The sequence below is a fragment of the Caloenas nicobarica genome, chromosome 1, assembly GCF_036013445.1.
Source record: "Caloenas nicobarica isolate bCalNic1 chromosome 1, bCalNic1.hap1, whole genome shotgun sequence".
Taxonomy (NCBI): Eukaryota; Metazoa; Chordata; class Aves; order Columbiformes; family Columbidae; genus Caloenas; species Caloenas nicobarica.
Window position 1 is genome coordinate 213,725,420 of NC_088245.1, and position 26,977 is coordinate 213,752,396.

Here is a 26,977-nt window from a genome sequence, read left to right on the forward strand (position 1 = left end):
GTAGCTGGTCTGGTGCTTATTTTGGGGATTTGTGACCAAAACTGTGTTATTAACATCGGGATGTTCCAGTTGTTGCTTACAGAGCATGGAGGTCTTCTCTGTTTCTATTTTGCTTTATCTAATACACAGTTTTTTACCTCAACCCATAAGTTTTTGCACTTTAATCCTTCTGATCTTCTCATCCCACCAGACGGGACCGAGCGGCTGCTGATGGTGGTTAAAGCAGAAATACTCAAAAGTTCCACAATCCTCCAAATATTTTATCGGCTTCCAAAAAAATTTGTGAGAACGGCTCTACATTAAGGACCTACTTAACAAAATAAATATGAATTACCAATATCTAGAATGATACTATCTTTAAAAGAGATTTGTAAAGATTTTCTTTTACCCAAGAGCGAAAGTTCAGTGTATTTATATTTAATTATAGGTATTAAAAACTAGATGTGGTCAATGAAGGCTCCGGGCGATACTTAGAGGCAGAACCTGAAGCTTAAGGAACCCAATTTGCATTTCAATTTGCGTTTCTGTCCTTCAAAGACCAGACCCAAAGTCCCAACCGACTCGTTTCGTCTCATTATCAAACATCCAATTCCTGCCATTCGAGGTGCCACGTTTGTCCTCTTACCGAACACCTACGGGTTTTCATTACATTAATTATTAACACCTGTAACGTCCTTCACAAGCACCGCAAGACTAATAAAGGGACGGAACTGAACACCGTAACGTTTATTCCACAGTATTCAACAATTGTTGAAAATCATATCCAGCCACCTGCGAGAAATAAAGTTTGGTTAGAAATGCCTCCCACTGAAAATGTCGAATTCCTTTTTTGGTTATAAATACATAAAAACTTGTGTATGTTCACACTACATCCAGTATTTGATGTGTGCAGACCAGTAAAGCGATGGGCTCCATAAAGTAGGCAGGATTGGGTTTTTTTTAAGATCTCTGCATGTGTAATAGCAAAATAAAAGGTAGAAAAATCTGTATCTATTGGACAGAGACCAAAAATCATTTCTAAAAAATCTGTGGCTTTGCTCCATCAATCGGAATTTTGATCCCTGAAGCCTCCTGCCCGCATCGAAAAATTAAAATATCAAATAACCCCAGCGTTGTTAACACGATGGTTTTAAAAAGCATCAAATAACCTTGATTTGGCATCTCTGAAGAATAAAAAATGATCAGGGGACTGGAAACCCTTCAAGGGTTTTGGGTTGGGTAGATATCGGTTATATGTAAAAAGCTGATGGTTTCTTGTTGCGTCGCCTCCGTGCAGTGATTTTGTTGTATTTATTCAATCTTCTGATACCGATCCCTGCAGCGGAGCCCACGGCGTCTTTGGATCAATTTTCTTAAAAGGTCAGACGTGGTAACAGGAGACACATTTATTACCCCTGCTCCGGGGTCACTTTGTCATTTCGCGATATTTTTCAGCAAAATTTTCTGAAATCGTTGCAGTTTTGTATTGAAACAGGTCGTAAAAATGAAGTTTTTATATGCTATGAAGTTGAGGAAGGAAAGGTTTACAGAACAATCTGGAAAATAAAGATGACATCTCGTCGAGAGCAACTCAATACCCGCTGTAATCTTGGGAGGAGACACTGTTTCTAATAGAAAACCCATTTTTGATGGGTACATTAGTGTAAAATCACAAGTATTTCACTGACTGTTAATTACAATTTTGATAAGCTCTTGTCTGGATGGAGATTGGCGTAATATATTATTTATCCATTTAGAAATCCAAAGGAAAAGGGGGAGAGATTGCACTGTATAAAACGATTAATTTGTTGTGGAGGAAAATTAATACCGATGGTTATTGCACATTGTAGACAAAACATACGGCTGTTAGAATACTTTGAAGCAGAAATATTGCCCTGATAATTGTAATAACTTGCTCTGCTAATTCAAAAGCGCAGGAAAAAAGCAAATTCTGTCATTTATCTGAATTTAAAGAAGTGGCTCCTACTTCTGCTGCTGACTCATGAACTATCAGCACTTGTAAAAGAACAAAATTGGAGATTATTTACACAGTAAAGATACCATAAAATTGCTGCGGCTTGTTTGAAAAGCTTCACAGAAAAATAAAATTCTGCAGGACAATAAACCAACATTAATAAAGCTGATTTTTCCTCCAGAAATATTGCACGTAATAATTTGTTCAGAAACTGAGAACTCATGTTACTCTAACATCTATTTCAAGGTTTGCAGCCAAATATTTTACAAAATACTACTCTAGAACATAGAACTGGGTAAGTTACAGTTAGTTGTCATCACTTTTTAGCAAACTAAGCAGAATTGGTGGGTTTTTTGAGGGGTTTTTTTGTCTTTTACCTTGAACGGATCGTTCAGCCTTCCTCAAATAAAACCTAGAGGCGACGTGAATAAATATTTGATAATAATGTACAGAAAGGATATTTATAACTACCAACTAATGCTTGAGGAAGTGCGTTCCCCTCTTATATTCCATTTAATCCAAGCCACACAGCGAGTATTTCGAAAGATCATTCTTGAAAACTTCCCCAAATGTATGTTCGGTGACTTCATTTTTTTTTTTAAAACCGGTGCCTTTCTCTTTGTTTCAGCAAAACACAAGCACTAAATAATTCAAACATGAAGAGTACATGGCTTTACGGAAGTACACACAATAGTATTTTTAAAAATCTTCCTTATTGCTTAATGGAAACAGATGGAACATGGCATTAGGGGCAGTCAACATGGCTCCACCAAGGGGAAGTCATGCTTGACCAACCTCATGGCCTTTCATGAGGACATAACGAGGTGGAGAGATGATGGCAGAGCGGCGGATGTGGTCTGTCTTGATTTCGGTAAAGCGTTTGACACCGTCTCCCACAGCATCCTCATGGCTAAAGTGAGGAAGTGTGGACTGGATGATCGGGTAGTGAGGTGGACCGCGAACTGGCTGAAGGAGAGAAGCCAGAGAGTCGTGGTCAATGGGGCAGAGTCCAGCTGGAGGCCTGTATCTAGTGGAGTGCCTCAGGGGTCGGTACTGGGACCAGTACTGTTCAATATATTCATCAATGACTTGGATGAGGGAATTGAGTGTACTATCAGCAAGTTTGCTGATGACACCAAGCTGGGAGGAGTGGCTGACACTGGAAGGCTGTGCTGCCATCCAGAGAGCTGGACAGGCTGGAGAGTTGGGCAGGGAAAAATTTAATGAAATAGAACAAGGGCAAGTGTAGAGTCTTGCATTTGGGCAGGAACAGCCCCAGGTTCCAGTACAAATTGGGGAACGACCTGTTGGAGAGCAGTGTAGGGGAAAGGGACCTGGGGGTCCTGGGGACAGCAGGGTGACCATGAGCCAGCACTGGGCCCTTGTGGCCAGGAAGGCCAATGGGACCTGGGGGGATTAGAAGGGGGTGGTCAGTAGCTCAGAGAGGTTCTCCTGCCCCTCTACTCTGCCCTGGGGAGACCTCATCTGGAATATTGTGTCCAGTTCTGGGCCCCTCAGTTCCAGAAGGACAGGGAACTGCTGGAGAGAGTCCAGCGCAGCCACGAAGATGCTGCAGGGAGTGGAGCATCTCCCGTGTGAGGAAAGGCTGAGGAGCTGGGGCTCTGGAGCTGGAGGAGACTGAGGGGTGACCTCTTTCGTGGTGATCAATATGGAAAGGGGGAGTGTCAGGAGGATGGAGCCAGGCTCTTCTGGGTGACAGCCAATGACAGGACAAGGGGCAATGGGTACAAACTGGGACACAGGAGGTTCCACTTAAATATGAGAAGAAACTTCTTCCCGGTGAGGGTGCCAGAGCCTGGCCCAGGCTGCCCAGGGAGGTTGTGGAGTCTCCTTCTCTGCAGACATTCCAACCCGCCTGGACACCTTCTGTGTAACCTCATCTGGGTGTTCCTGCTCCGGCGGGGGGATTGCACTGGGTGAGCTTTCGAGGTCCCTTCCAATCCCTAACACCCTGTGATTCTGTGATTTTATTTGAACCACATTCTGGATTAAGAGGTCTGGTAGAGACCTCTGCAGACAGAAATGACTTTCAAATGCAACAACCAATTAAAGTCAAGTTTATTTTTTCCTTGAACTCCACTATTTTCTCTGCATGGATTAACAGACCAGTTCCAGCGGTTTTTGAATATTTACTTGTGATACCTTTACAGGAGGCAGCTGGATAAGATGCATTTTACACTCTGTAGTCTTCACAAGCCCTTCCTTCAGGTTTAAGATAAGCCTGTCCTTAAAATCAGAACCTGTCCTAACAAAACCCACCTTAAATCGTCACTGCAAAACCAACTCGAGGTAATTGCCGCAGCGTGATGTTCGACTTGCACAGGCAGTTTTGATCAACTTTAAAAGAGTCATTTCCAAGCAATTTTAATTTTAGATAGCTCAGAATTTTGATCCCTCTTCAGCAAGCTATTTATTTCTATAACAACACACACAGGAAAAGACTGAAAATTATATACATATTTTAGAATTTCCATACTGAAAGATTTCTAACAACTGGTTTTTTTCTAAATAAAAATGACAAAAGCGTAAAGAACTTATTAAAGAGCAAATACCTTTTTGAGCTGCTGTTCCTTAAAGCACCGTACGGTCCTGGCCGGTTCCGAAATTAAGTTTTTATAGTTCTCGCAGATATTGAGGCGGGATTGGGCCACTTGCATCGTGCCTTCGAGAAGCGATTTCCAAACTGAGTACATGCTCCTAAAATGACGAAATTCAAAGGTTGCGGGTAAGAAGAAAGGGAGGCCGGGAGTTAAATTGAAAATATGGGTCGGTTTACGTAACGGTAGCATCATTCTTCAAAACATTGCTTTTAAAAATAGAACTAAAGCGCAATCCTTCATTGTGGCGGCTGCACTCGACCCTCCCAGGCAAACCTGAGCAGTTTGGTTCAGGCTCCAGAGGAGGGAAAGGCCTGAGCCGCAGCCCAGCCAAGAATTCCCTCCAGGAGACCCACAGGAAGCGGAACGGGAACCGAACCCCGATAACTTGTGGGCGCAGGGAGCCTCGTGCAGACTTTTCCTACCGTGTGCAATTGGACTGTGAGTCAACCGCTTCATTCTATAAATACGACAGCCTGGATGAGCCCCCTTTGAGCTCTCCCTGCTAAATAAGTGAGCTGCATGGCAATGGTTTTACTACTCAGAGGGCAGTGGATGAGCCCAATTCAAGTTTAATATTAATCATTTAGCTTAAGTAGATGCACACTAAATATAATGAATTATTTAGAGATATAAGGTTGTGTGATTTTCGATATACTCTTTGCTTCATGTTACTTGGCAAGCTGGATTTGCTAAAATTTTAAGCTGTAAAGTTCTGCTCGTATTTACCAAAAGCAACTACAAACGACACTGAACGCTTAGAAGATAAGGCTTATTTTGCACTTTGCTGAGAAAGGATTTATCCAGACAAAACAGCACCTGCAAGGCCATGGACCATAAACAATGTTCACGGCTGAACAAAACAAGGGCCCACGTGGAGTCAGAGAAAAAGATCCAATGAGAAGCAAAGTGAAAAAGTGAAATTTTGCTACGGGACTGAATCGTGGTATGAATGGTTTGTAAATATAAAGGTCTGTGGTTTTCTATGCTCAGTTGGACCTCTGCGCAGGTACCCAGCTTGAGCCAGCCCTCCTGCTATTCTACTCCATTACATTTCTTATTTTCTTCGAATTTTGCCTCCTGAAAGTCTGCTCTGCGTACGGTTCCTCACTTGAAAGTTTCCCTCTGGAGTTCTAAAATACAGACTCTGCAGAGAATGGTTATCAGGGAGAGAAGACAGGTACTCCTGTCCCTGTTTCGTGATTCAATTTTCGGTCGAACCAATTAACAGACCCTACAGAATCCGGCAGCCGAAGCCAGATCAGACGTTGACAATTTGGGAGAAGATCAGAGATGTTGCGATTTGGGTCATCTCACAATCGTGGAAATAGTCCCAGGCTACTCAGCGATTTTGCCTCAGGCACCTGTAGCTGCTTCATCGGGCGGAATAAACCAAAGAAAACAACCAGAGATGTGGCCTGAGTTTTGCAGGGCCTCAATAATTCATTATAATAGGTCTGAAGGGCCGAAATCAGAGAAAGAATGTGGGTCTGTGTGCTACAGGAGGGTTTTAAATACACTTCAGACTGATAATTCAGTTTATTTCTTCTCAGACCCACAAGCGGTGGGAAGGGACTGAAATTTCAAACCACAAATTTATCAACAGTTCCTCCCTGTTTGAAACAAAACTCGCCAGAATGCAAAGAACACATTGAAATAAAGTATCTTAAAACTTTTTTCCAAATATTTAGGAGGTGCAATTTGAAGGTGGGAGGCTGAATAATTTCTGGTTTTATGTTATGATCCACCTTTCACGTTCATGAAACCGAGTTTTATAAACAAGCATTTCTTGCTTTGCCGCCTCCTTGTTGTCAGATGCGATCGTCATGAACAACGGTCCCCTAAAAAGAAAATTACTGCTCTTTTCCTATGAAAAATGCACACATTTATTAGTCTAACCTTAAAGCTATTTACTAAAATATATATTCAGATATGAGCATTAGTACCCAAACAGGGCACACAATGACAGTCGTCCTATCTTGCTATTTTGTTTTTCAAGTAATAAACATCTATTTGAGACTAATCAGAGAATTTCAGGGGAAAACGAAGCTTCGTTTTTAACTCTACAACAAAGAAAGAAATAACTACAGAAGAGCACGTGTTTCACGGTGAAGGAAAATAATTCTACGAATGGAAATTCTAAAGACGGCTATTTGGAGATATCCAACTGTTAAATTACCTGTAATCGCTTCGTTCATCAGCTTTTATTCCCAGCCAGTCCTTCTTTAAGTATTGGCTCGCCAGCTTCTGAATGCTCTGTTAAAAGAAGGAAAAAATGAGTTAAAAATAAGAGGTAATTAAAAAACCATCAGATAACCTGACACATAAAGAAGCAAATAATCTACAGCATTTGCAAACTACTGCAATGCACGACTGGAGTTGGTTTTCTGGTTTATATTTGTGTTTGACTTTGGTTTCTGCTGAGAACAACAACTGAGTTATATGTTAATATTTTAAATCTCTAGCTGAGATTTACACTGAAAATCTTTCTGCGCATGACTAAGCCCAGCAAAACCAATCGTACGGGAGACGTTTGCGGCAGAATCAGAGGCGGGAATATTGCAAATAAAATGTCTCATGGCTGTAAGAATAAAAGCTTTTATTTAACTGAGTGAGGACGTGGGGCTCTGAGAAGCCATGAAATATCTGGTCATTTATGCGCCCAAGCTCAAATGCTCAGTTTTTCACTATTCAGGGTTGCACAGTTGCTCACAGGATTGGGTCTTTATTACATTATTACAGCAGACTAGAGACTGAAAAATGCAGCCCGTCTTTAATTATTAATGTTAATGACGCCCTTTAGTCTCCAGGTTTCACTTTGCGCCATCTCAGAAAATCGATAAGAACATTTTCATAGCCAAGCTTTGGGCAAACAATTCCGGGGGGGGGTCTCAGAGGTCTCCCCTTCGCCTTGGAATCTCATTTAACGGTGTATATCGCTTCGGAATTAACTCTCATCAAATGGAAAAGAGGACGTATATATTGCTGAAAAATTCCCTTTCCAGCTAAGAAAAACCAACCCCGCAGATGCTTTTCAGAAGAGAAGCCTCGGCATCCAGCACGCTCGATGATAAGCACGGCGCGGTGTCATTTATTTCTATTTTTCAAACTATATTTAAGGTACTATCACCTGCTAGGACGGCTTGAAGTTCTTGTGGAGAAAAATATCGGAAGGATCTCAAAAAGCACAACCAGATTTCATTCTTAGCAGCCCATTCGATGTTAAAATTTATCATTGAGCTTTATCGATGCTTTCACACATGTCCTGGTTTTGTTAAAAACAAGTTTCTCTTTTAGTGAATTTCCCTGTCAGCTAAAGTCTTCTTACTAACTGCAGTTTTCCTCAGTTAGGTACATGTTTTGGTAGACATAGCAATGGAATGCTAGGTCATTGACAATGATGCATCCCGCGAGATGTGCAAGCAGGAGGTGAACTGAAAATTGACCAACTAAAGTATTCCATCCCATTCACATCATACTTCATATAAAAGTGGGGGATCACGAGGATCTCGTCCCTTTTCCTTATGACCGACATTGGGAGAGGACCTTGCGAGTCGTCCCTGCGAACTGAGGCCCAGTGACAGACTGAATCCGGCTCCGGTTGGCTGCAGAGTCCAGTCCAGGACTTCGGGTGCCGGCGCCACATCTGCCGGAGCAGCTGCCGGGACTTTCCAGATTGGTTTTGCATTATTTTCTCTATTTCTATTAGTAGCATTAGTAAAAAATTGTTTAATTTTTCCAACTTTCTTCTCTCTGTCCTTCTTTCCCTCCCAATCGCCTGTTCTTGGGAAGGAGGGAGAGGGAGGGGCTGAAGGGGGAAGAGGGAGGAGAGAGGGTTAACAATACATCTGCCATGATTTTATTGTCACCCCGCAATTAAACCATGACAACACAGAAAAAAGTTAATTATTCCTAATATGTCATGAGTAGAAAACTGATGTTTCCTCATATTAAATGTATCTTGGGAGTCCAACTCCTGCTCTGAACCGATCCTGCTGAGCCGGGTACCAGTTTTCGGTGTTAATGAGTCTTAACAGCTGGATTTACATTAACAGCCCTTGTGAAGCCGATTTCTTATCTTGAAACTCATTAACACGTGGTCCATTGGGCTGTGATTTCCCATTCTGAGCTTCCACGTCTTCCCCAGTTCCATTCCCTGGTTTCCATCGCACTTTTTGCTCAGCTAAGGATCATTTTCAAATTCCATGTCGGTATTTATATTATTTGTACTTCTACTTGTATTTCTATTTCTATTTGTATTTGTATTTCTATTTGTATTTCTATTTCTATTTCTATTTCTATCTACATCTATATCTACATCTACATTATTTATATACTATATACATAATTATATATAATTATATTATATTTATGTTTTCATTCTGACATGTTCACCTCTACACTCAGCAATATTTTCCACACGTGAAGTTACGCCTGTAACTACAAATTCTGGCATTGCAATTTCTTTCATTTTTTTTTTAAATGCACAAATTACATTAGGTAGCTGTTAAAAAAAAACACAGAAAAGGAAAAATAGCATTTGCTTTAAGTCAGAGCAAGGATTTGGAGGCCTATTGGGTACCTCCATCTGGGGTTATTCGTGTTTTTCTAGCCCTTGGGAAGCGACTCCACCTACGGGATGTGCCCCAAAATGCCAAACAAACATTCACAAACACCAAACTAATCACAAAAAGCTTCACTGGCGATTGAAGACAAGCGATGTCAAAATTCAAGACCCAAAAAATGTCCAGAAAGGTGTAAATAAAGCCATTTTTTGCACACAGAAACCCTATTACTGATGTCAGCAAAGCAACTATAAAATTAGTTTGATTAAATGAGCTTAACGGTTTATTTCCGAAGTGAACAATCAATGATAAAAAAATAAATTAAAAAATATCACTGTTGGGCTGATGGTTTAATCTTTGGCTTTGCCCACAGCCCAGAACGTGCTCATTTCTTCCTCAAAGGTGCAATTAATCACGTTTAACAGGCTTGAGATAATATTTAAATGAAAAACAAATTCGCGGAGAGCCAAGAAGTCCATGCAGAACGCTCTCCTATTATTGCTGGATGACACGTTTCCTTAATATTTATTTTAAAGTAACTTTAGGGAATGGGATGGAGGTTTCATGAGTAAAGGTGCTATCAAGGATTACAACGTAAATTCCAAAATTTATTTGAAATCTATGGTGAAATCCAGAATTTCCTCTCAGTTTCCTTGCGCTACAGACCATTGGGGTGTAAAGAATTAAAATCCTACTTTGGGAAAAGCAATATTGAGAGGCTGAACCTGGGCACCTCCCTTCCAAACCCTTCGCATCTAAAAAAAACGTTAAAACAATTTTTAGTATAAATACGTAAAACTGTAGTTCACCAAAACTACAACAGTCTGCTCATTGATGGCTGTGAAACAAGAAGGTTTTTTGATTTAATTTTTCCGCTTCATTCTAAGGTGTGTATCATTGAATTGGAAGAAAAGTACGGTTAATTATTTTTTAATAGCAATAGCGATTTATTTTGAAGTACACTACTTTTAATCAATAAGTATTGACACTAAAGGTCAAAAATGTCTGAAATTCCCTGCAAGCGCTGTGCAACCTCTTTGCAAAAGAAACGGATCTGGTGACTCTGCTGTGGTGTGTCCTTAATACATAGAATCAGAGAATCATTTCGGTTGGAAGAGACACACAGGATCATCGAGTCCAACCATAACCCAACTCTAGCACTAAACTGTGTCCCTGAGAACCTCATGTCCGTCTGTCCAACCCCTCCAGGGATGGTGACTCCAGCACTGCCCTGGGCAGCCTGTTCCAATGCCCCACAGCCCTTTGGGGAAGAAATTGTTCCCCACATCCAACCTCAACCTCCCCTGGCGCAACTTGAGGCCGTTTCCTCTGGTCCTGGCGCTTGTTCCTGGGGAGCAGAGCCCGACCCCCCTGGCTCCAAGCTCCTTTCAGGCAGGTCAGAGATCAGAAGGTCTCCCCTCAGCTCCTGTTCTCCAGCTGAACCCCCAGCTCCCTCAGCCGCTCCCATCACACTTGTGCTCCAGCCCCTTCCCCAGCTCCGTTCCCTTCTCTCAACTCCCTCCAGCACCTCAAGGCCTTTCTTGGTGTGAGGTGATCCCACCACCCCTCTGGCCGCCGTTTTGAGCCTGAGGTGATTCTGGTGCCCCTGGGGCCGCCATTTGGAGCCATGAGCTGAGGGGCCCAGAACCGCCCCCAGGATTCGCGGTTTGGCCTCCCCAGTGCCCAGCACAGGCCGGTCACTGCCCTGGACCTGCTGGCCACACCAGTGCTGGTCCCAGCCAGGATGCTGGTGGCCTCTTGGCCACCTGGGCACACGCTGGCTCATGTTCAGCCGCTGGCACCAACACCCCCAGCTCCTTTTCCGCCGGGCACTTTCCAGCCGCTCTTCCCCGAGCCTGGAGCGCTGCCTGGGGTTGGTGTGACCCCAGTGCAGGACCCGGCACTTGGCCTTGTTGAACCTCAGACAACTGGCCTCAGCCCATCCATCCAGCCGCTCCAGACCCCTCTGTTTGGCCTTCCCACCCTCAGGCACATCCACACTCCCACCCAACTTGGTGTCACCTGCAAACTCACTGAGGGTGAGCTCGATCTCCTCATCCAGATCATTGATAAAGAGATTAAACAGAACCGGCCCCAATACCGAGCCCTGGGGACACCACTCGTGACCGGCCACAACTGCATTTGGCTCCGTTCACCACAACTCTCTGGCCCGGCCCTCCAGCCAGTTCTTCACCCATCGCAGATACACCATCCAGGCCACGAGCTGCAGCTTCTCCAGGAGATGCTGTGGGATACGGTGCCAAAGGCTTTACTGAAGTCCAGGCACACAACACCCACAGCCTTTCCCTCATCTACTAGTTGGGTCACCTTGTCACAGAGGAGATCGGGTTGGTCCAGCAGGACCTGCCTTTCATAAACCCGTGGGACTGGGCCTGACCACAAGGTTCTCTTGTGTGTGCCGTGTGATGCTGCTCGAGATCATCCGCTCCACGACCTTGCCCAGCACCGAGGTCAGGCTGACAGGCCTGTAGTTCCCCAGTTCCTCCTCCTTGTAGATGGGCATCACATAAGCCAACTTAAATGAACATGAAGCAGGATTCAGAAAGCGCAAATATGAAACATTATAAACAGACCAGCTGTCGCATAAACCACATCTTAACTCATCTGAAGACGCACATAATTCCTCCATGTCTCGGTTTGCCCTTCCTACCCCCCATCCAAACGCACGTTAATATTACATGTTCACGTGTTTGCGAATCTGCCTCGCAGATGGATGGATGGGGCAGAAAATTGTGTCAATCAATCACCCAAGGAATCAACGCCTGGAAATGAAATTCTGCTCAACGGAAAGACCTTAAAAAAATCAGTTTTACGTACGCACCAATTCATATTTCCCAGTGCTGCAGCTCCCATTTGATGTTTCCTATAACCAGACCTCACCACAAATCTATCTATTGGTATTTTCTATTAAAGTCGGTTGTAACAGATATTGGGGGAGGGACAAAAAAATATCTACTGTAATGCTAACAGAAAATAATTACCAACAGAAAAGCAAAGAGAAAGCTGGCCCAAATTAAAAGAGCATTGACAGAAAATATGTGGCTTTTAAAAAGATATATTAATGATATTTTTCAAAGAAATGTATCTGATGACAATGCCTAAAACCTGTAATTGATTGTGGAAAGCATGGTAGACGCTAGCTGATGTAACACTGAGTCTTGGAAAATATACCGAGAAAATGTAACGTTCTTTTTCATTTAAGTAGTTTCAATATCTTGCATCATTTTGATCGCTTGTCTTTATCAGAGCGGAATCCATCAACCAACCTCTTAGAACTTTCATTTCTACAAAATCTATCCACGCTCTGCTATTGTTGTTGCATTAAAAAGGGACCTTGAATTGAAAAGGACAGAGAAATAGTCCCCTCTGAGTAATTTTTAATATTCGGCGATCCGAGGAATTCTGCGGACGTTACCCCCAATTCAACTGACTTTGCAAACATTTGGAAGCCACTTGTGCTATTAAACTATTCAAATTAAGGCTCTCCGATAACAGCAAGAAAAAATGAGAGTTTCATTATGCATAAAATGTTACTATCAGACCCATCCATCGTTTGTGTGCGCGTTTTATTTTTAAATTAAAAAAAAAGTTCAGTAATGTTGGGCCGTTACTATTGTGAGTTGCGTTTAAGATGGAAAATTCTATTTTATTTCAGCACTGATGGTTCTTCAAAAATAAAATTGAGAGTTATATCTTGCCCTTGTAAAAACAGCGGTTTGACTGATGTCAGGTATTTTTAAGGTCACATTTTTAGTTGTAGGAGAGTAAGAGTGGCTGAGAAGGAAGAGAAACTTTTATATATATATATATTAAAAAATATATAAATACACAGAGAATCCTCCAAAAAGAAAAAAAACTCTACACAACTGAGCTATGTAAAATTTTGACATTTTGAAGAATGTTTCTGCTACAAAAATGAAAAAAATTAGATGCATCCAAAAGCCATTTGAGCCGCTCGTGCTTCCCCGATGCTCTCAGGTTCTTTTCTTAATTTGGTAAAATTTTACGTGATTTAGCTCAATGAGTCTGACTGATGTTTAGTGCCAAAAAACGTCATAGGCAACTTTATCAATCACACAGCTGGTTTTTTTTCATGAGCTCGAAGAATAACTCGAACCAGATTTGCCGCTGTTGCCAAATTCCCTTCAAAACATTTGGACGGGGACGTGTGGGAGCGGAAAACTCCAAAGCGTCTGCATGGGGAGAAGAAAACTACAACTCCTGGATACATTAGAACAATTTAGTCTCAATATTAAATTCTGAGATAGTTATTAAGTCTTCATAGCGATTATTTACAGCGGTATTTGATTTATTAGAGCTAGATTCAATAAAGTGAATGAGTAAATGGGAATGAACGCCGTTCAGCACGGACTCAACTCAGGATATGACTTGGTTTAATTTATATTATAAGCTGACGAGAACAACACTTGTCAGACGTAATTCTTTTGCTAGGAGCTTACCCGCGGCCTTGGGTGACGAGACCGTGACGAACTAAAAATTAAAACAAACCACGAAACACGCAGCGCATGGACTTGGGCAGAGCATTGTAGGGGAAAGGGACCTGGGGGTCCTGGGGACAGCAGGGTGACCATGAGCCAGCACTGGGCCCTTGTGGCCAGGAAGGCCAATGGGACCTGGAGGGATTAGAAGGGGGTGGTCAGTAGGTCAGAGAGGTTCTCCTGCCCCTCTGCTCTGCCCTGGTGAGACCTCATCTGGAATCTTGTGTCCAGTTCTGGGCCCCTCAGCTCCAGAAGGACAGGGAACTGCTGGAGAGAGTCCAGCGCAGCCACGAAGATGCTGAAGGGAGTGGAGCATCTCCCGTGTGAGGAAAGGCTGAGGAGCTGGGGCTCTGGAGCTGGAGAAGAGGAGACTGAGGGGTGACCTCATTCATGGGGATCAATATGGAAAGGGGGAGTGTCAGGAGGATGGAGCCAGGCTCTTCTGGGTGACAACCAGTGATAGGACAAGGGCCAATGGGTACAAACTGGAACACAGGAGGTTTCACTTAAATTTGAGAAGAAACTTCTTCCCGGTGAGGGTGCCAGAGCCTGGCCCAGGCTGCCCAGGGAGGTTGTGGAGTCTCCTTCTCTGCAGACATTCCAACCCACCTGGACACCTTCCTGTGTAACCTCAGCTGGGTGTTCCTGCTCCGGCGGGGGGATTGCACTGGATGAGCTTTCGAGGTCCCTTCCAACCCCTGACATTCTGGGATTCTGTGATCCGAATACTTTCGAAAAGGCACAGATCAAAACGATGCCGTGACTGTTTATCTGCATCGCCTTTAACGTGTTTAAACCATCGATAAAAAGGTTCCGTGTGCCTGAAGCATCGACTGTAAAACTCCCCAGAAACATTACGAAAGGTTCGTTATTGAATGTAAAGCTGCGTCTCTAATCACGTTGCTTCTCCTTCCTGGAGAAGGGATATTTCGTCCTACCATTAGATGATTCGAGTTTCAGAAAATATGGAATTTCATTCATAATTTTTTTCCAAGCTGCTTCATTATCTTTTTTTTTTTTGATAAAAAGGCAAAGGAAAACAAAGGGGAAAGCTGAAAAATTAATTTACAGCAGTTAAGCATCACCCAGGGCACTCTTGCAATCAGGTTGAGCAAAGGAAATGTCAAATCTTTTCTCCGTCATGGGTCTTGTTCATTTGTTAAATTAAAGTTCAAACCGTTACTTCACTGGAAGCGTGTTAATTCTTTCCAAAATATCTTGCTCTTGAAGTTTAGCATTATGTTCTGTAGTCAATCCTTAAAAGGGATTAAAAATCAAATAAAAATAACTCCCAGGAATTGCTTATTCCCACAGAAAGGGAAGGCGGAAGGCCATTGACACCACAGTCCCCCAGGTTTTTGGAGGAACGGTCCTACCCCAGTAAAGACCATTTTTCAGTCTTAATTTCTAAGCTCCTTTTTTTTTTTTCCCCTTGATTTTCACCCCTCTCCTCTGGTCTCTCTCCAGCTGGTCCAGATCTCCCCACGTGAAGGGCAATAGGCTGATTTTTCAGGCTGATTTTGGGCTTCACTACCATTGGGACACTCACCCGCCACCCCAACCTGAGCCAATATCCGTAAATTTAATAAGCAAACACAAACTTCATTCGTTTTAACAAAGAACTATTTGATATCCACATGATTTTCCATCGCGGTTTTGTCATTTTATCCAGAGCACGTTTTCCTAGCGCGAATTTTAGACCATCACATGGAAGAATCAATAACCTCCCTACAGTCAAGACACCTTGTGCCTCTATTTACAGACCTGTTACCTCGTCACAGCAAAGTCACAAAATTATAACAAACTGGTGTTAAGTGTTTTTTCTTAACGCTTCTTCTTGTTGCTGCAATGGTTTTCTAGGAATTTAATGCTATATAACTTAAGTCTTCCTCCCTCAGTTTTTCAAAAAGCCACAAAAACTGGCACAAAGTTTGTCTCTTTTTTCAAAGGTTTCAACGCTTTCAAAGACAAAACTCACAACTCTAAGATGGGAAATGATCGCAGGTTAAATCCTCTGCAGCCAGGTTGACTGGACCCAGACACAATTCAGATTTATTCATCAAAATATCCTCTAACCTCTTATATTCCTGATTTTTCATCAGGCCAAGACAGATCTATAACCTGGGGATGAATATGAGCCAATCTACTCACAGTGTTCTACGGCACTTGGCAGAAAATGCACGTTGGTAGTTTCTTTATCGCGGTTATTAAGAATATCCTGACAGATTAGTTCAACAGATTTTAAATAATAAACCCATACTTTGCTGAGCTTCCAACTTTGCTTTTTCTCCAATGTCTCCTGCCTTTGGCTTCCGAATTTCAGGATTTTAGGCACTCAAATAATTGTCATCTTCATGACGTGGCACCACATAAATAAACTGCAGATCCTTCCAACTCCGAACAAGTTACAAACCAGAATAAAACCAATTATAACGACCAAGCTAAATATTCATCTGTATAAATTACTTTTAAGTTCCGAACTATTTATTTTAAATCGCTAAACTAGAGATATGCTGCCATTCAGAAACAGGCCAGGTTATTTTGCTAAAAACTTGGTTTAGTCTTCAAAATATAAGTAGCTTGTGTTTAGACCATAGGCAATGACTCTTCCCTATACTTGCAATATCTTTTTCTAGCTTGTGAAGCTGTTCTTTATAAACCTAAATAAAGCCATTTTTCACAGCTGGCTTTCTTAAGGTTACACTGTTAGAAAACCTCAGAGCCTCAGATTATATTAAAATAATCCATCAGGTTCCCACTGCATCACTTTTCTGTACAGCTGAAGGCAGATTAGCGGTTCTGGAAATGAAATTTATTTGCCTCTTAGTTTGAAAATCTGCGTCTCTGGAGCAAATCCCCATCCTAACAGATAAACCAAAGTCCTGTACGATATTACTGAATGGGGCACCACTGCTTTCCATAATTTCTCCTAAAGCAGATCTCTTTTCTACTGTACGGCTCTAGACAACACAATTTTGGGCTGAATTAATTTTATATTTCTAGGTAAATTTTTTGCAACTTTGGACCTTGATATGTAGATATTAAGGACAAAGCCTCTGAAATCCATTTAGTATTCCAGGAACGTTCAGCATCGAGAATAACGGGTGAGTTTTTGTTCTATTAACACGCTATCGAGCAGCAAGTGTTAAATCAGAAATTACTGCAGAACCTCGTTATCTGGAGACGGAAGAAATTTTACTTTCAGACCTCACAAAGCAGAAGTAAGAAGTCTCAGCACCAGAATTTAGGGAGGCAGGTTTGGTTTCTTCCAAAAGCCCCTTTCTCAACCAGCGTTTGGGAGGAAGGTGCCGAGATGCTGCAGCAGCTCTTTGGATTATTCCAGATCTTCTCAAGGCTCCAGAATTGTTGTAAACCAAGAGGGCACAAAACACCATTTATAGAGATTCCCTCGCTCTAAGTTTTGAGGCATAGACCATATAAAACTGGTATTGAAAGACTGCAGAGAACGAAGTTGTGGTTAAAAATCTAGTTTTTTCCTTTTACGGGTCTTACTGCTAGAGTTAATTCAAAGTTTCTTGGGAAACAGGATAGAATCGTAGAATCGTTTTGGTTGGAAAAGACCATCCAGATCATCGAGTCCAACATTCCCCCAGCCCTGGCACTGCCCCATGTCCTGAGAACCTCATCTCCGTCTGTCCAACCCCTCCAGGGATGGAGACTCCAGCACTGCCCTGGGCAGCCTGTTCCAATGCCCCACAGCCCTTTGGGGAAGAAATTGTTCCCCACATCCAACCTCAACCTCCCCTGGCGCAACTTGAGGCCGTTTCCTCTGGTCCTGGCGCTTGTTCCTGGGGAGCAGAGCCCGACCCTCCTGGCTCCAAATGGCGGCCCCGGAGGAAGCAAAATCACCTCAGAACACAAAATGGCGGCCCCAGGGGCACCAGAATCACGTCAGGGCTCAAAATGGCAGCCAGAGGGGTGGTCACCTCCCAGGAAAGGCCTTGAGGTGCTGGAGCGAGTTGAGAGAAGGGAACGGAGCTGGGGAAGGGGCTGGAGCACAAGTGTGATGGGAGCGGCTGAGGGAGCTGGGGGTTCAGCTGGAGAACAGGAGCTGAGGGGAGACCTTCTGATCTCTGAGCTGCCTGAAAGGAGCTTGGAGCCAGGGGGGTCGGGCTCTGCTCCCCAGGAACAAGCGCCAGGACCAGAGGAAACGGCCTCAAGTTGCGCCAGGGGAGGTTGAGGTTGGATGTGGGGAACAATTTCTTCCCCAAAGGGCTGTGGGGCATTGGAACAGGCTGCCCAGGGCAGTGCTGGAGTCACCATCCCTGGAGGGGTTGGACAGACGGACATGAGGTTCTCAGGACACGGGGCAGTGCCAGGGCTGGGTTATGGTTGGACTCAATAATCTTGAGGGGCTTTTCTAACCTTAATGATTCTATGATCTGTTAAAGAAAGTAGGAAAAAGCTTCATTTAGCTTTGTCCCCTCCCAATTTTGATAACCCGTTCACGCAGCGCTTGGTGCTCGATGGCAGAGAAGTGGTTGAAAACAGGATGAGCGCGTTCTCGCGCTAAGTTCAAAGGTGTTTTTTGAAGCGATTTAATGGTCGAGTCAATTTCGTAGCGATTTTCTGGGAGTTTGAAGGATGTGCAATTCATGCAAATGTGCAGAAAAAATCAGCAAAAGAACTGTATAAGAATAAAAACACTGGGACACTGGGTAGGACAATAAAAACGTAGCAACTAAGCCATAGCAGAATATAACATTACAGAACGCATCTATTTTCTTACCTAATTAAAGTGTAGAAAGATATGAAAAGAAAGTGTAAATTGAAAACAGAGGCTGGAAATGCTCTGAAAATGCGACGATACAATTACATAGTAGCTCAATCATCCACAAAGGCACATTAAGCGACAACAAAAGGAGACTCTTTAAAGTCAGATTTACAGAGAGGGTAGGAAAGGGAATTTTAAGAAAACTTGAAAAAACACACGATATCAAAAGAAGTATTTTAAGAACGGAAGTTCAGGTAATGAAAATTCCACAGTCTAATTTTACTCCCACTTGATCACAAGGTTATAAAACACATGTAGCTGAATTTTGACATGTTGAAATACAGTTTCAGGAAAGAACTAAATAAACGGGAAGTTCAAATTAAAACCAGCTTTAACGGGCTGCAAGATGAAAATATTCTAATAACTTCAGCCACTGAGACTATGAATAAAACGCAAAATTATGTACTAAGCAGCAAAAGAGTCTTCCCTAAATTAAACATGTTAATCTTCACTTTATTTAAAGAAAAGGGATGTATATGATTAAGAAAAATAGTTTAAGATATTTTGAACAGGAGACAGAGAGGGTGATAACACCTCTTCAAACTAAATATTTATCTTATGAAAGATACCCCCCAAAGAATCAGTAGCTACAAATTAAAGAAAGTCAACATATAGTAATGGGCTAATCAAGTTATCTGATATACTTATTAAAATAAACCCCTCACAGATATTAAAATATAAGGGTATGGTGGGCACAAGTTAAGCATGACAGTGTAAACCAAGACATATTAAGAATTGTTCTTGAAAACATTCCTAATTCAGATGCAGGGATTTAGACTTGGCACCTCTTAACCCAACCCAAGTTAAGTCTAGTTTAAGGGAACGACTTCGCTAAAATGTCTTCGCTAAACACGCTGGGTAACCTCAAGGTATTTGTTTGAAGTCGCTTTGAACTAGTTCAAAAAGCAGCGAGATATTAGAAGAGCTAAAAAGAATATAGGAACGTGGGACTAAACCAAGGCCTGGTTAGTGGCTTCTCTATCTTGTTTCAGAGCCGGATTGCTACCGAAAATTGTATTTAAGACTTCGCCAAGTCAGCCACAGAGCCTGGGACTGTAAATTGATGGTTCTCTCATCCTTGTTAGAAATAAACCAGAAATACGTGTGGGCGTTTTTTAAATAATGCCGTTCAGAACAACTCAGTTTTTGAATATTTAATATTTGGAAAAAGCGTCACAATTGGAAATACTGCCATTTAACGTCAGCTCTTTAATTGGTGGATCTGAACACTCATCCATAATGAGAATTTTGTAAAAAAGTCTGTATTTTATTAGACTAGAAAGCATTATTTCTTCCCATTCTCCATCTGCAGAGGAATATATCTTCTATTCGCTTTCCCCCACATTGTAAAAATGATTTTCTGCATTGGTTTTATTCTCCAAAGGGCCGTTCCCAGCCGATGCTCGAGTTGCTCCCAGTTATTCACTGTCAGTGCCTTCACAACCGAGCAGGTCGGCGTTCGCTGTTCTGTGGGAACTTCTTAATTAAAGGTTCACATGATTACGAAGCACTGAGACGGCTCCACGGTTTATGAGGCACAAAACTGATTTCTTTTCATCTTAAAACAGCTGGCAGATAATTATTACATTTGTTGTGCTTCACTTAATATTTATCGATCGGCTTATAACAACTGAGATCTTACCGTTGTGAAGTTTAGCACACTACAGTACGAAAATTCATTTTGCATTTGGTAATTAGCGTCACAGCTTGGTACATCTTAAGAATATAGAACCTGCAGTTATGTAATCTCTTATATTGAGATTTTTTTAAGTCAGTTTTTGGCATTAGTTTAAATACATACATCATATTGTGGGGGAAAACACAATAATATGCTTGAAAATACAATACTATCTTTTTAATAAATCGGGTATGTTTTGCTATTTGGTATATTTTGGTACTTGGTATGTCTGGCAAAGCTTAGATGAAGAAATTTCACTCTGGAAATCATTATCATCACTATCCAAACGTCACAATTTTCTTGGTGGGTTTTTTTAACTACTAGTTCTTGCTCGTTCTGTTTCAAGTGTTCTTTTTAAACAAGAAACTCTGCTTTTAGCACTGCTAAAATCTTACATCCTCTATAACGTAAGACTGTAATGATGACGATGAGATTGTGCACAACATCAACTTAGATAGTTTTATAAATTAGTTTATAAACTTACGTAATTTGAGGCTCATGGAGCAAAGCACCTTTTCCTTAAGTATCAGAAAATACCTATTTGATGGACAATATTTCACCTAATTCTCCATTGAAGTATTACCGGTACCCCCACAACCAGGACAAACGCTCCAACACGTTAATGCCATTTTCTCCAAAAACTTGCATTTTCTCTAAGTGTCCTTGATGCCAAACGTCTTTTAGGTTTGGGGAGTATTTCACATGTTCTCATTGGAAAAGGAATATAAGGATCAAATACAACTTTTAGTATGAAATACAGATGTTAAATACGCACACTTAGATAATTTATATGATAAAATTTGATGATGTGAGGAGGCAAAAGGCCAAAACTGTCCAGTTCAGCAAACGGCCATCGTTTCCAAGTTTCGCTCTGTACCATTTTCTCTTCCTTCACCTCCCTCCGGTTTATTTTCTTCCAAATAACACAACAGCCAAGGAGGAGGAAAGATCTCTGGTCAGTAAAACAATTCATTGCAGTGTACACACTACAACAGGCTGCTTCGGACAGTGAATTTAAACTTTCAACGCATCGTTTTGGTTTGTTTTTAACAAACACGTCCTAAAAGCACTGTCATGAATTTTGAGCGTAGAAGACAAAGAGACAAAGATCTGCAAGTTTTTTTTACAAACAAATGAAGATGATTCACCTTGGCTGGAAAACTCTTTTCAGCTGAACAAACAATCAAAGTGTTTTCTGGAAATCAGAAAGAAAACGGGACATGCTTACATCTGCAAATAAGTCTTGGCATCATGAAGCAGTTCCGGAAAACAAAGGTTTAGACTTGTTAAATAAAACAGCTGGATTAACCAGCCAGCCAGAGGATGAGGAAGATACAAGTTCAGTCGTACCTAACGCTATTTTCAATATTCAAGGTCAGCAGACACCAAAGGTACTTTCTCCTGCTGGTTTGAAAACTGACCCACAAAAAAGGGCCGATGAACTATTTCTCAATAGTTTCAGTGGCGATGACGTGACGTGGTGGAGAAATGAAAGAATAAAGACATTCTGGGGTGAGGGGGACTCCATCTAAGTGGTTTTTCGGAAGAATCTGCGTTCACGTAAGGATATAAAAACTGATGGGGTTGTGTCCTGCAGGGAAATACAGAAGAAATCAAGCAGCTCAAGAAAGACAATTCCAGGAGAAATGCAGCCAAAGGAAAGTTTTTGCAGTCTCTGACTGGCCTGCTCGTGGCAGCCGATGTGAACTGATAACTGCACCCATGGGCCTTTAAGAATGAAAAAAAACCTCATCGTCCACTTCCACAGGCAAGAGATTTTGGAAGACATTCCCAAGAAGAATAAAATATAAGCGTTGTTTCCCCCCCATAACCCCACACTTCAGTCTTTAAGATGCATCAGGCAGAGCAAGATACCACTGATGACTCGGGACAGCTCAAATCTTTGCAATTTCTATTTTTCAACACCAACAAAAGTTTCTTCAAACTTGCAGCGGAGCTGAGATGAAAAATGACATTCTCCAGAATCTTTAACCCACGGTCTGCGGTCTCCAGTTAATGTCTGAGCCACTATCAGTAGATTGCTACATCATCTATTTCACACTTTGTTGCATGAAAAACTAGGTGCCAAGGCAGAATTTCATTTTCAATGAAGAGAAATGAAATGTTTGCCTAAAAACATCAACATTCGCATGGCAAGATGACGGAGTTGATCCAAGACTTCCCAACTGTAAATGCAAAATTGAATTTTATACTCCTGGGATGAATATAAAAAGCAACCTTAGAAAGCCCGAACTTACTGCTTCTCTCATGCTGATGGTGATAAGAAACAAGGGCGGCTTCTCCGCATGGCCTGAGTCCTCTTAGCCTGGCAGCAGGTCCAGCTGTGCCGCAGAGGCCCCTTGCCCAGCGCTGTGGGGCAGTCATAGAATCACAGGTTCATTTTGGTTGGAAAAGCCCCTCAAGATCAAGTCCAACTGTTCCCCCAGCCCTGGCACTGCCCCATGTCCTGAGAACCTCATGTCCGTCTGTCCAACCCCTCCGGGGATGGTGACTCCAGCACTGCCCTGGGCAGCCTGTTCCAATGCCCCACAGCCCTTTGGGGAAGAAATTGTTCCCCAGATCCAACCTCAACCTCCCCTGGCGCAACTTGAGGCCGTTTCCTCTGGTCCTGGCGCTTGTTCCTGGGGAGCAGAGCCCGACCCCCCCTGGCTCCAAGCTCCTTTCAGGCAGGTCAGAGATCAGAAGGTCTCCCCTCAGCTCCTGTTCTCCAGCTGAACCCCCAGCTCCCTCAGCCGCTCCCATCACACTTGTGCTCCAGCCCCTTCCCCAGCTCCGTTCCCTTCTCTCAACTCGCTCCAGCCCCTCAAGGCCTTTCTTGGTGTGAGGTGATCCCACCACCCCTCTGGCCACCATTTTGAGCCGGGAGGTGTTTTTGGTGCCCCTGAGGCCGCTATTTTGTGTTCTGAGGTGATTTTGGTTCTCCTGGGGCCGCCATTTGGAGCCCTGAGCTGAGGGGCCCAGAACCGCCCCCAGGATTCGCGGTTTGGCCTCCCCAGTGCCCAGCACAGGACAGTCACTGCCCTGGGCCTGCTGGCCACACCAGTGCTGGTCCCAGCCAGGATGCTTTTTTTTTTTTTTTAAAGAAGAAATTCAAGCAAATCCACTTGAGCTCCAAGAAAATCATGCGCCTTGCTTACTAAAAATCATCGGGGACTTTTTTCCCTAAAGCGATAAAAGTAGCGACGTCCATATCACCCGTGAAGCCACAAAACGTTTGCTGTGAGCAGACCCCAAGCAAATGTTTCACACCAAAACAACTGCAAATAATTAAACAAGGCCTAAAGGAGATACCAGCATCCCCCAAACACAGTGCATCCAGCGCTCACTTCCAGTTGTGAAAAAGCAGCAGGGATTTCCAGGGTTTGCAGTCTTCATATTTCCTTCAGCATATAAATTTTCCCACCTTCCTAGGACTCCATGTTAACGTTGAGAAGCAGAATATAATTTAACAGCAGTATCACTACCTCCAAAGTACTTCCATCGAACATCTGCCCTCATATATCCTATAAGTCACACAAGAAAACTTTGAGATGACATCCACATTCCTTAAGCTGGCCTTAAAAAATACTATTATATGTTTCAGGGGGTTTACCGTGGTTTATTTTGTCCTTTTAAAATCAAACAGTAGCAGAGATGCATCTTTGAACACGGATATTCAGACTACGCAAAATTATAAGTAAGGTTTGAGTAACCTCGAACTGTCTTTAGTAGCATTTTAAGTTTACCAAGGGTAAATTTGGTATCTTGGTATTAAGTTTACCAAGGGTAAATTTGGTATCTTGGTACCGTAAATCGAGGGGTATCTTTTTAAAAAAAGAAATCTCTATTTTCAACAGGACAGAAGATCAGGCAATTACAAGTAAGGCAGAGATGTCAAAGGTTGTGTTCATGTTCAAACATCTGTAGAAAAAAAATCCCTCCACAGTTCAGGATACAGGTGCCAAAGCACGAAGGGGAAAAACAGCCTGTTAGACAATACCTTTTTCTCTGAAGTTACAAGGCAAGCCAACTCTTCTAAGGGCTGCCAAGAGCATCCACGTCCAACTCAGCTTGACTTCATTCACATGAAAAAAAATTTCCTTCCTGCTCATTTAAGAAAGAATTTAATAGAACAATTCAGAAAAAAAAAAATCACCAAGCTGATGTCCGCACAGAAAATAAACTGGTGAAAACCGGCCAGAAGAGAAGGAGGAAAGTCTGTCTTTGGGTATTTACAATGCAAATTTATTCAGTCTCAAAATATAAAGTATAGGTCCGCCCACAGGAACTTTAGATATATATATAAATATGTATGTATATATTTTACATGTGAAAAGGAAAAAAGGAAAAAAAGGGAAAAAAAGGGGGGAAAAGTGGGGAAAAGAGGGGGGAAAGGGGGGAAAAGGGAAGAGAGAAAAAAAGGAAAAAGGGGGAAAAGGGGGGGGAGGGGGGAAAAGGGGGAAAAGAAAAAGGGGAAGGGGAAGGAAAAAGGGAGGGGAGGAAAAAGGGGGGGGAGAAAAAAAAGAAGAAAAAAATTAAAAAGGAAAAAAAAAAGAAGAAAAAAGAAAGGAAGGAAAAAAGGGAAAAAAGGAAGGAGTGAAATATGGCCATAAAACCCTACCAAGATTACTTGGACCAAATTTCTTTGGGCTTCGAGTACGTTTATTCTTAAATAAGCAAAGCTAATACTTTTGTTTGTGTATTTACTAATGGTTACAAGACAAGCTCTTGAGCATCAAATTTATCCATGTAACAATCAAACGAATCGGACAAGTCTGAATTTACCACAAACAGAAGATTCAGAAGCCTAATTTAGAAGTCTATAGCAAATATGCTAAATTTTCCTGTGAAAGCAGCCGAGTACAGGCCTGGAAGGAGTTACTTGGAAACAGATTCATATTTCAGACGTTCGGTTCTTTGTCCATCCAGTTTACCGCAGGGTTTCACTTCAATGATAAATGGAATTTTCAGTAATATTTTCAGATCGGCAATTTAAATGAGATAAATGTATGATGCTGTAAACGTTTCTCCACACACTATTGTGGTGTCTGGGAGCACCCTCTGAATTTTTAAAAATTTTTTGTACCTAGCGGCAACTCTCACTTTGCCAAGATTAGTAGGGACTATTTTTATTCTTGTATCTAAAATGATAGGAAGATAAAAAAAAAAGCTGCAGCTTCCAGGAATAAGTATTGGCAGCTACTACAACTTTTGCCCAACAGGAATCGCCTTGCGCAAGAAACCACAAATTGTTCCCGTCAGAGATGATGGAGATGGGCTGAGAGGGAAAATTGCATCTGCAAAGATGTGGCCAACAGACCCCTTCATGTGCCTTTGCTGCTAAAACCAATTTCAGTAGATTTTAAGGATGCAGTCATGATGAAACAGCTATAAAATTAAGATTACGATGCATCAAATAAAAAATTATTTGGTCTTTACCAGTGACAAAAACAAGACTGGATTCATTCAGCATGTTTCCTTACCTAGAATTCACTTTGCAGTCAGCCGTGCATACAATGATGAACATCAGCGCCACATCCAGCAAAGTCGTTCCGTAACCACCAGTACATCAAGGGTATCACAGAACCACAGGGTGGCTGGGGTTGCAGGGACCTCTGGAGATCCCCCAGTCCAACCCACCTGCTCACGCAGGGTCACAGAGCAGATCACACAGGATCCCAGGTGGGTTTGAATGTCTCAGAGCAGGAGACTCCACAGCCGCTCTGGGCAGCCTGGTCCAGGCTCTGGCACCTCCCAGCAAAGAAGTTTCTCCTCCTGTTCACATGGACCCTCCTGTGTTCTAGTCTGTGCCCGTTGCCCCTCACCCTGGCGCTGGGCACCACTGAACAGAGTCTGCTCCATCCTCTGACACCCACCCTGAGATATTGATCCCATTGATCAGATCCCTCTCAGCTTCTCTCCTCCAGCTCAACAGCCCCAGCTCTCTCAGTGTCTCCTCATCACCAAGATGCTCCAGACCCCTCAGCATCTCTGTGTCCCTCCGCTGGACTCTCTCCAGTGATTCCTGGTCCTTCTTAAACTGGGGAGCCCAGAACTGGATCTAGTACTCCAGACGGTGCCTCCCCAGGGCAGAGTAGAGCGGGAGGAACAACCTCCCTTGACCTGCTGCCCACACTCTTCCTCACGCACCCCAGGTACCGTTGGCCTCTTGGCCACAGGGCACATTGCTGGCTCATGGTCAACCTGTTGTCAACCAGAACTCCCAAGTCCTTCTCCGCAAAGCTGCTTCCCAGCAGGTCAACCCCAACCTGTACTGGTGCCTGGGGTTGTCCCTCCTACACTTGCCCTTGTTGAACTTCATCGGGTTCTTCTCTGCCCAGTCCAGCCTGCCCAGGTCTCTCTGGATGGCAGCGCAGCCTCTGGTGTGTCAGCCCGTCCTCCCAGCTTGGGATGGTCTCCAAACTGGCTGAGGGTTCACTCAGTCTCTCCATCCAGGTCATTGACGAACAGGTTGAACAAGACTGGACCCAGTTTTGACCCCTGAGGAACCCCAGGAACCACAGGCCTCCAACCAGACCCTGCACATTGGTCACAACCCTCTGAGCTCTGCCATCCAACCAGCTCATGACCCGTCTCACCGCGCATTCGTGTTTCTTATATGAATATTTGCATTTCGGTACCTTCAGAAAAAAACACCACAACTCGACCAGAAATACTCCAATCCATAAAGCAGAAATAATATGACCCAAAGAGCATTATTAAGCACACTTATGGGGGAGGAGGGACCTCCAGTAGAATTGTAAAGGTTGAAAGTTTTCAAGAAAACACCAACAAAATTTAACACTGATATTGCAAGACACGCCGTGCAATGAAGATCAGCTCCCCC

The 26,977-nt window shown here is 42.8% G+C and overlaps 1 protein-coding gene across 1 annotated transcript in view; it reads right to left on the minus strand.

Moving 5' to 3' along the window:
- FCHSD2 (FCH and double SH3 domains 2) overlaps positions 1–26,977 on the minus strand; it is a 162,993-nt gene that overhangs the window by 75,553 nt on the left and 60,463 nt on the right. Inside the window, exons 4-5 of the mRNA XM_065658161.1 lie at positions 6,752–6,828; positions 4,528–4,672 (exon numbers count right to left, since the gene is read on the minus strand). Coding sequence (XP_065514233.1) covers positions 4,528–4,672; positions 6,752–6,828 — 222 coding nt within the window. The remainder of the gene's footprint in view (positions 1–4,527; positions 4,673–6,751; positions 6,829–26,977) is intronic.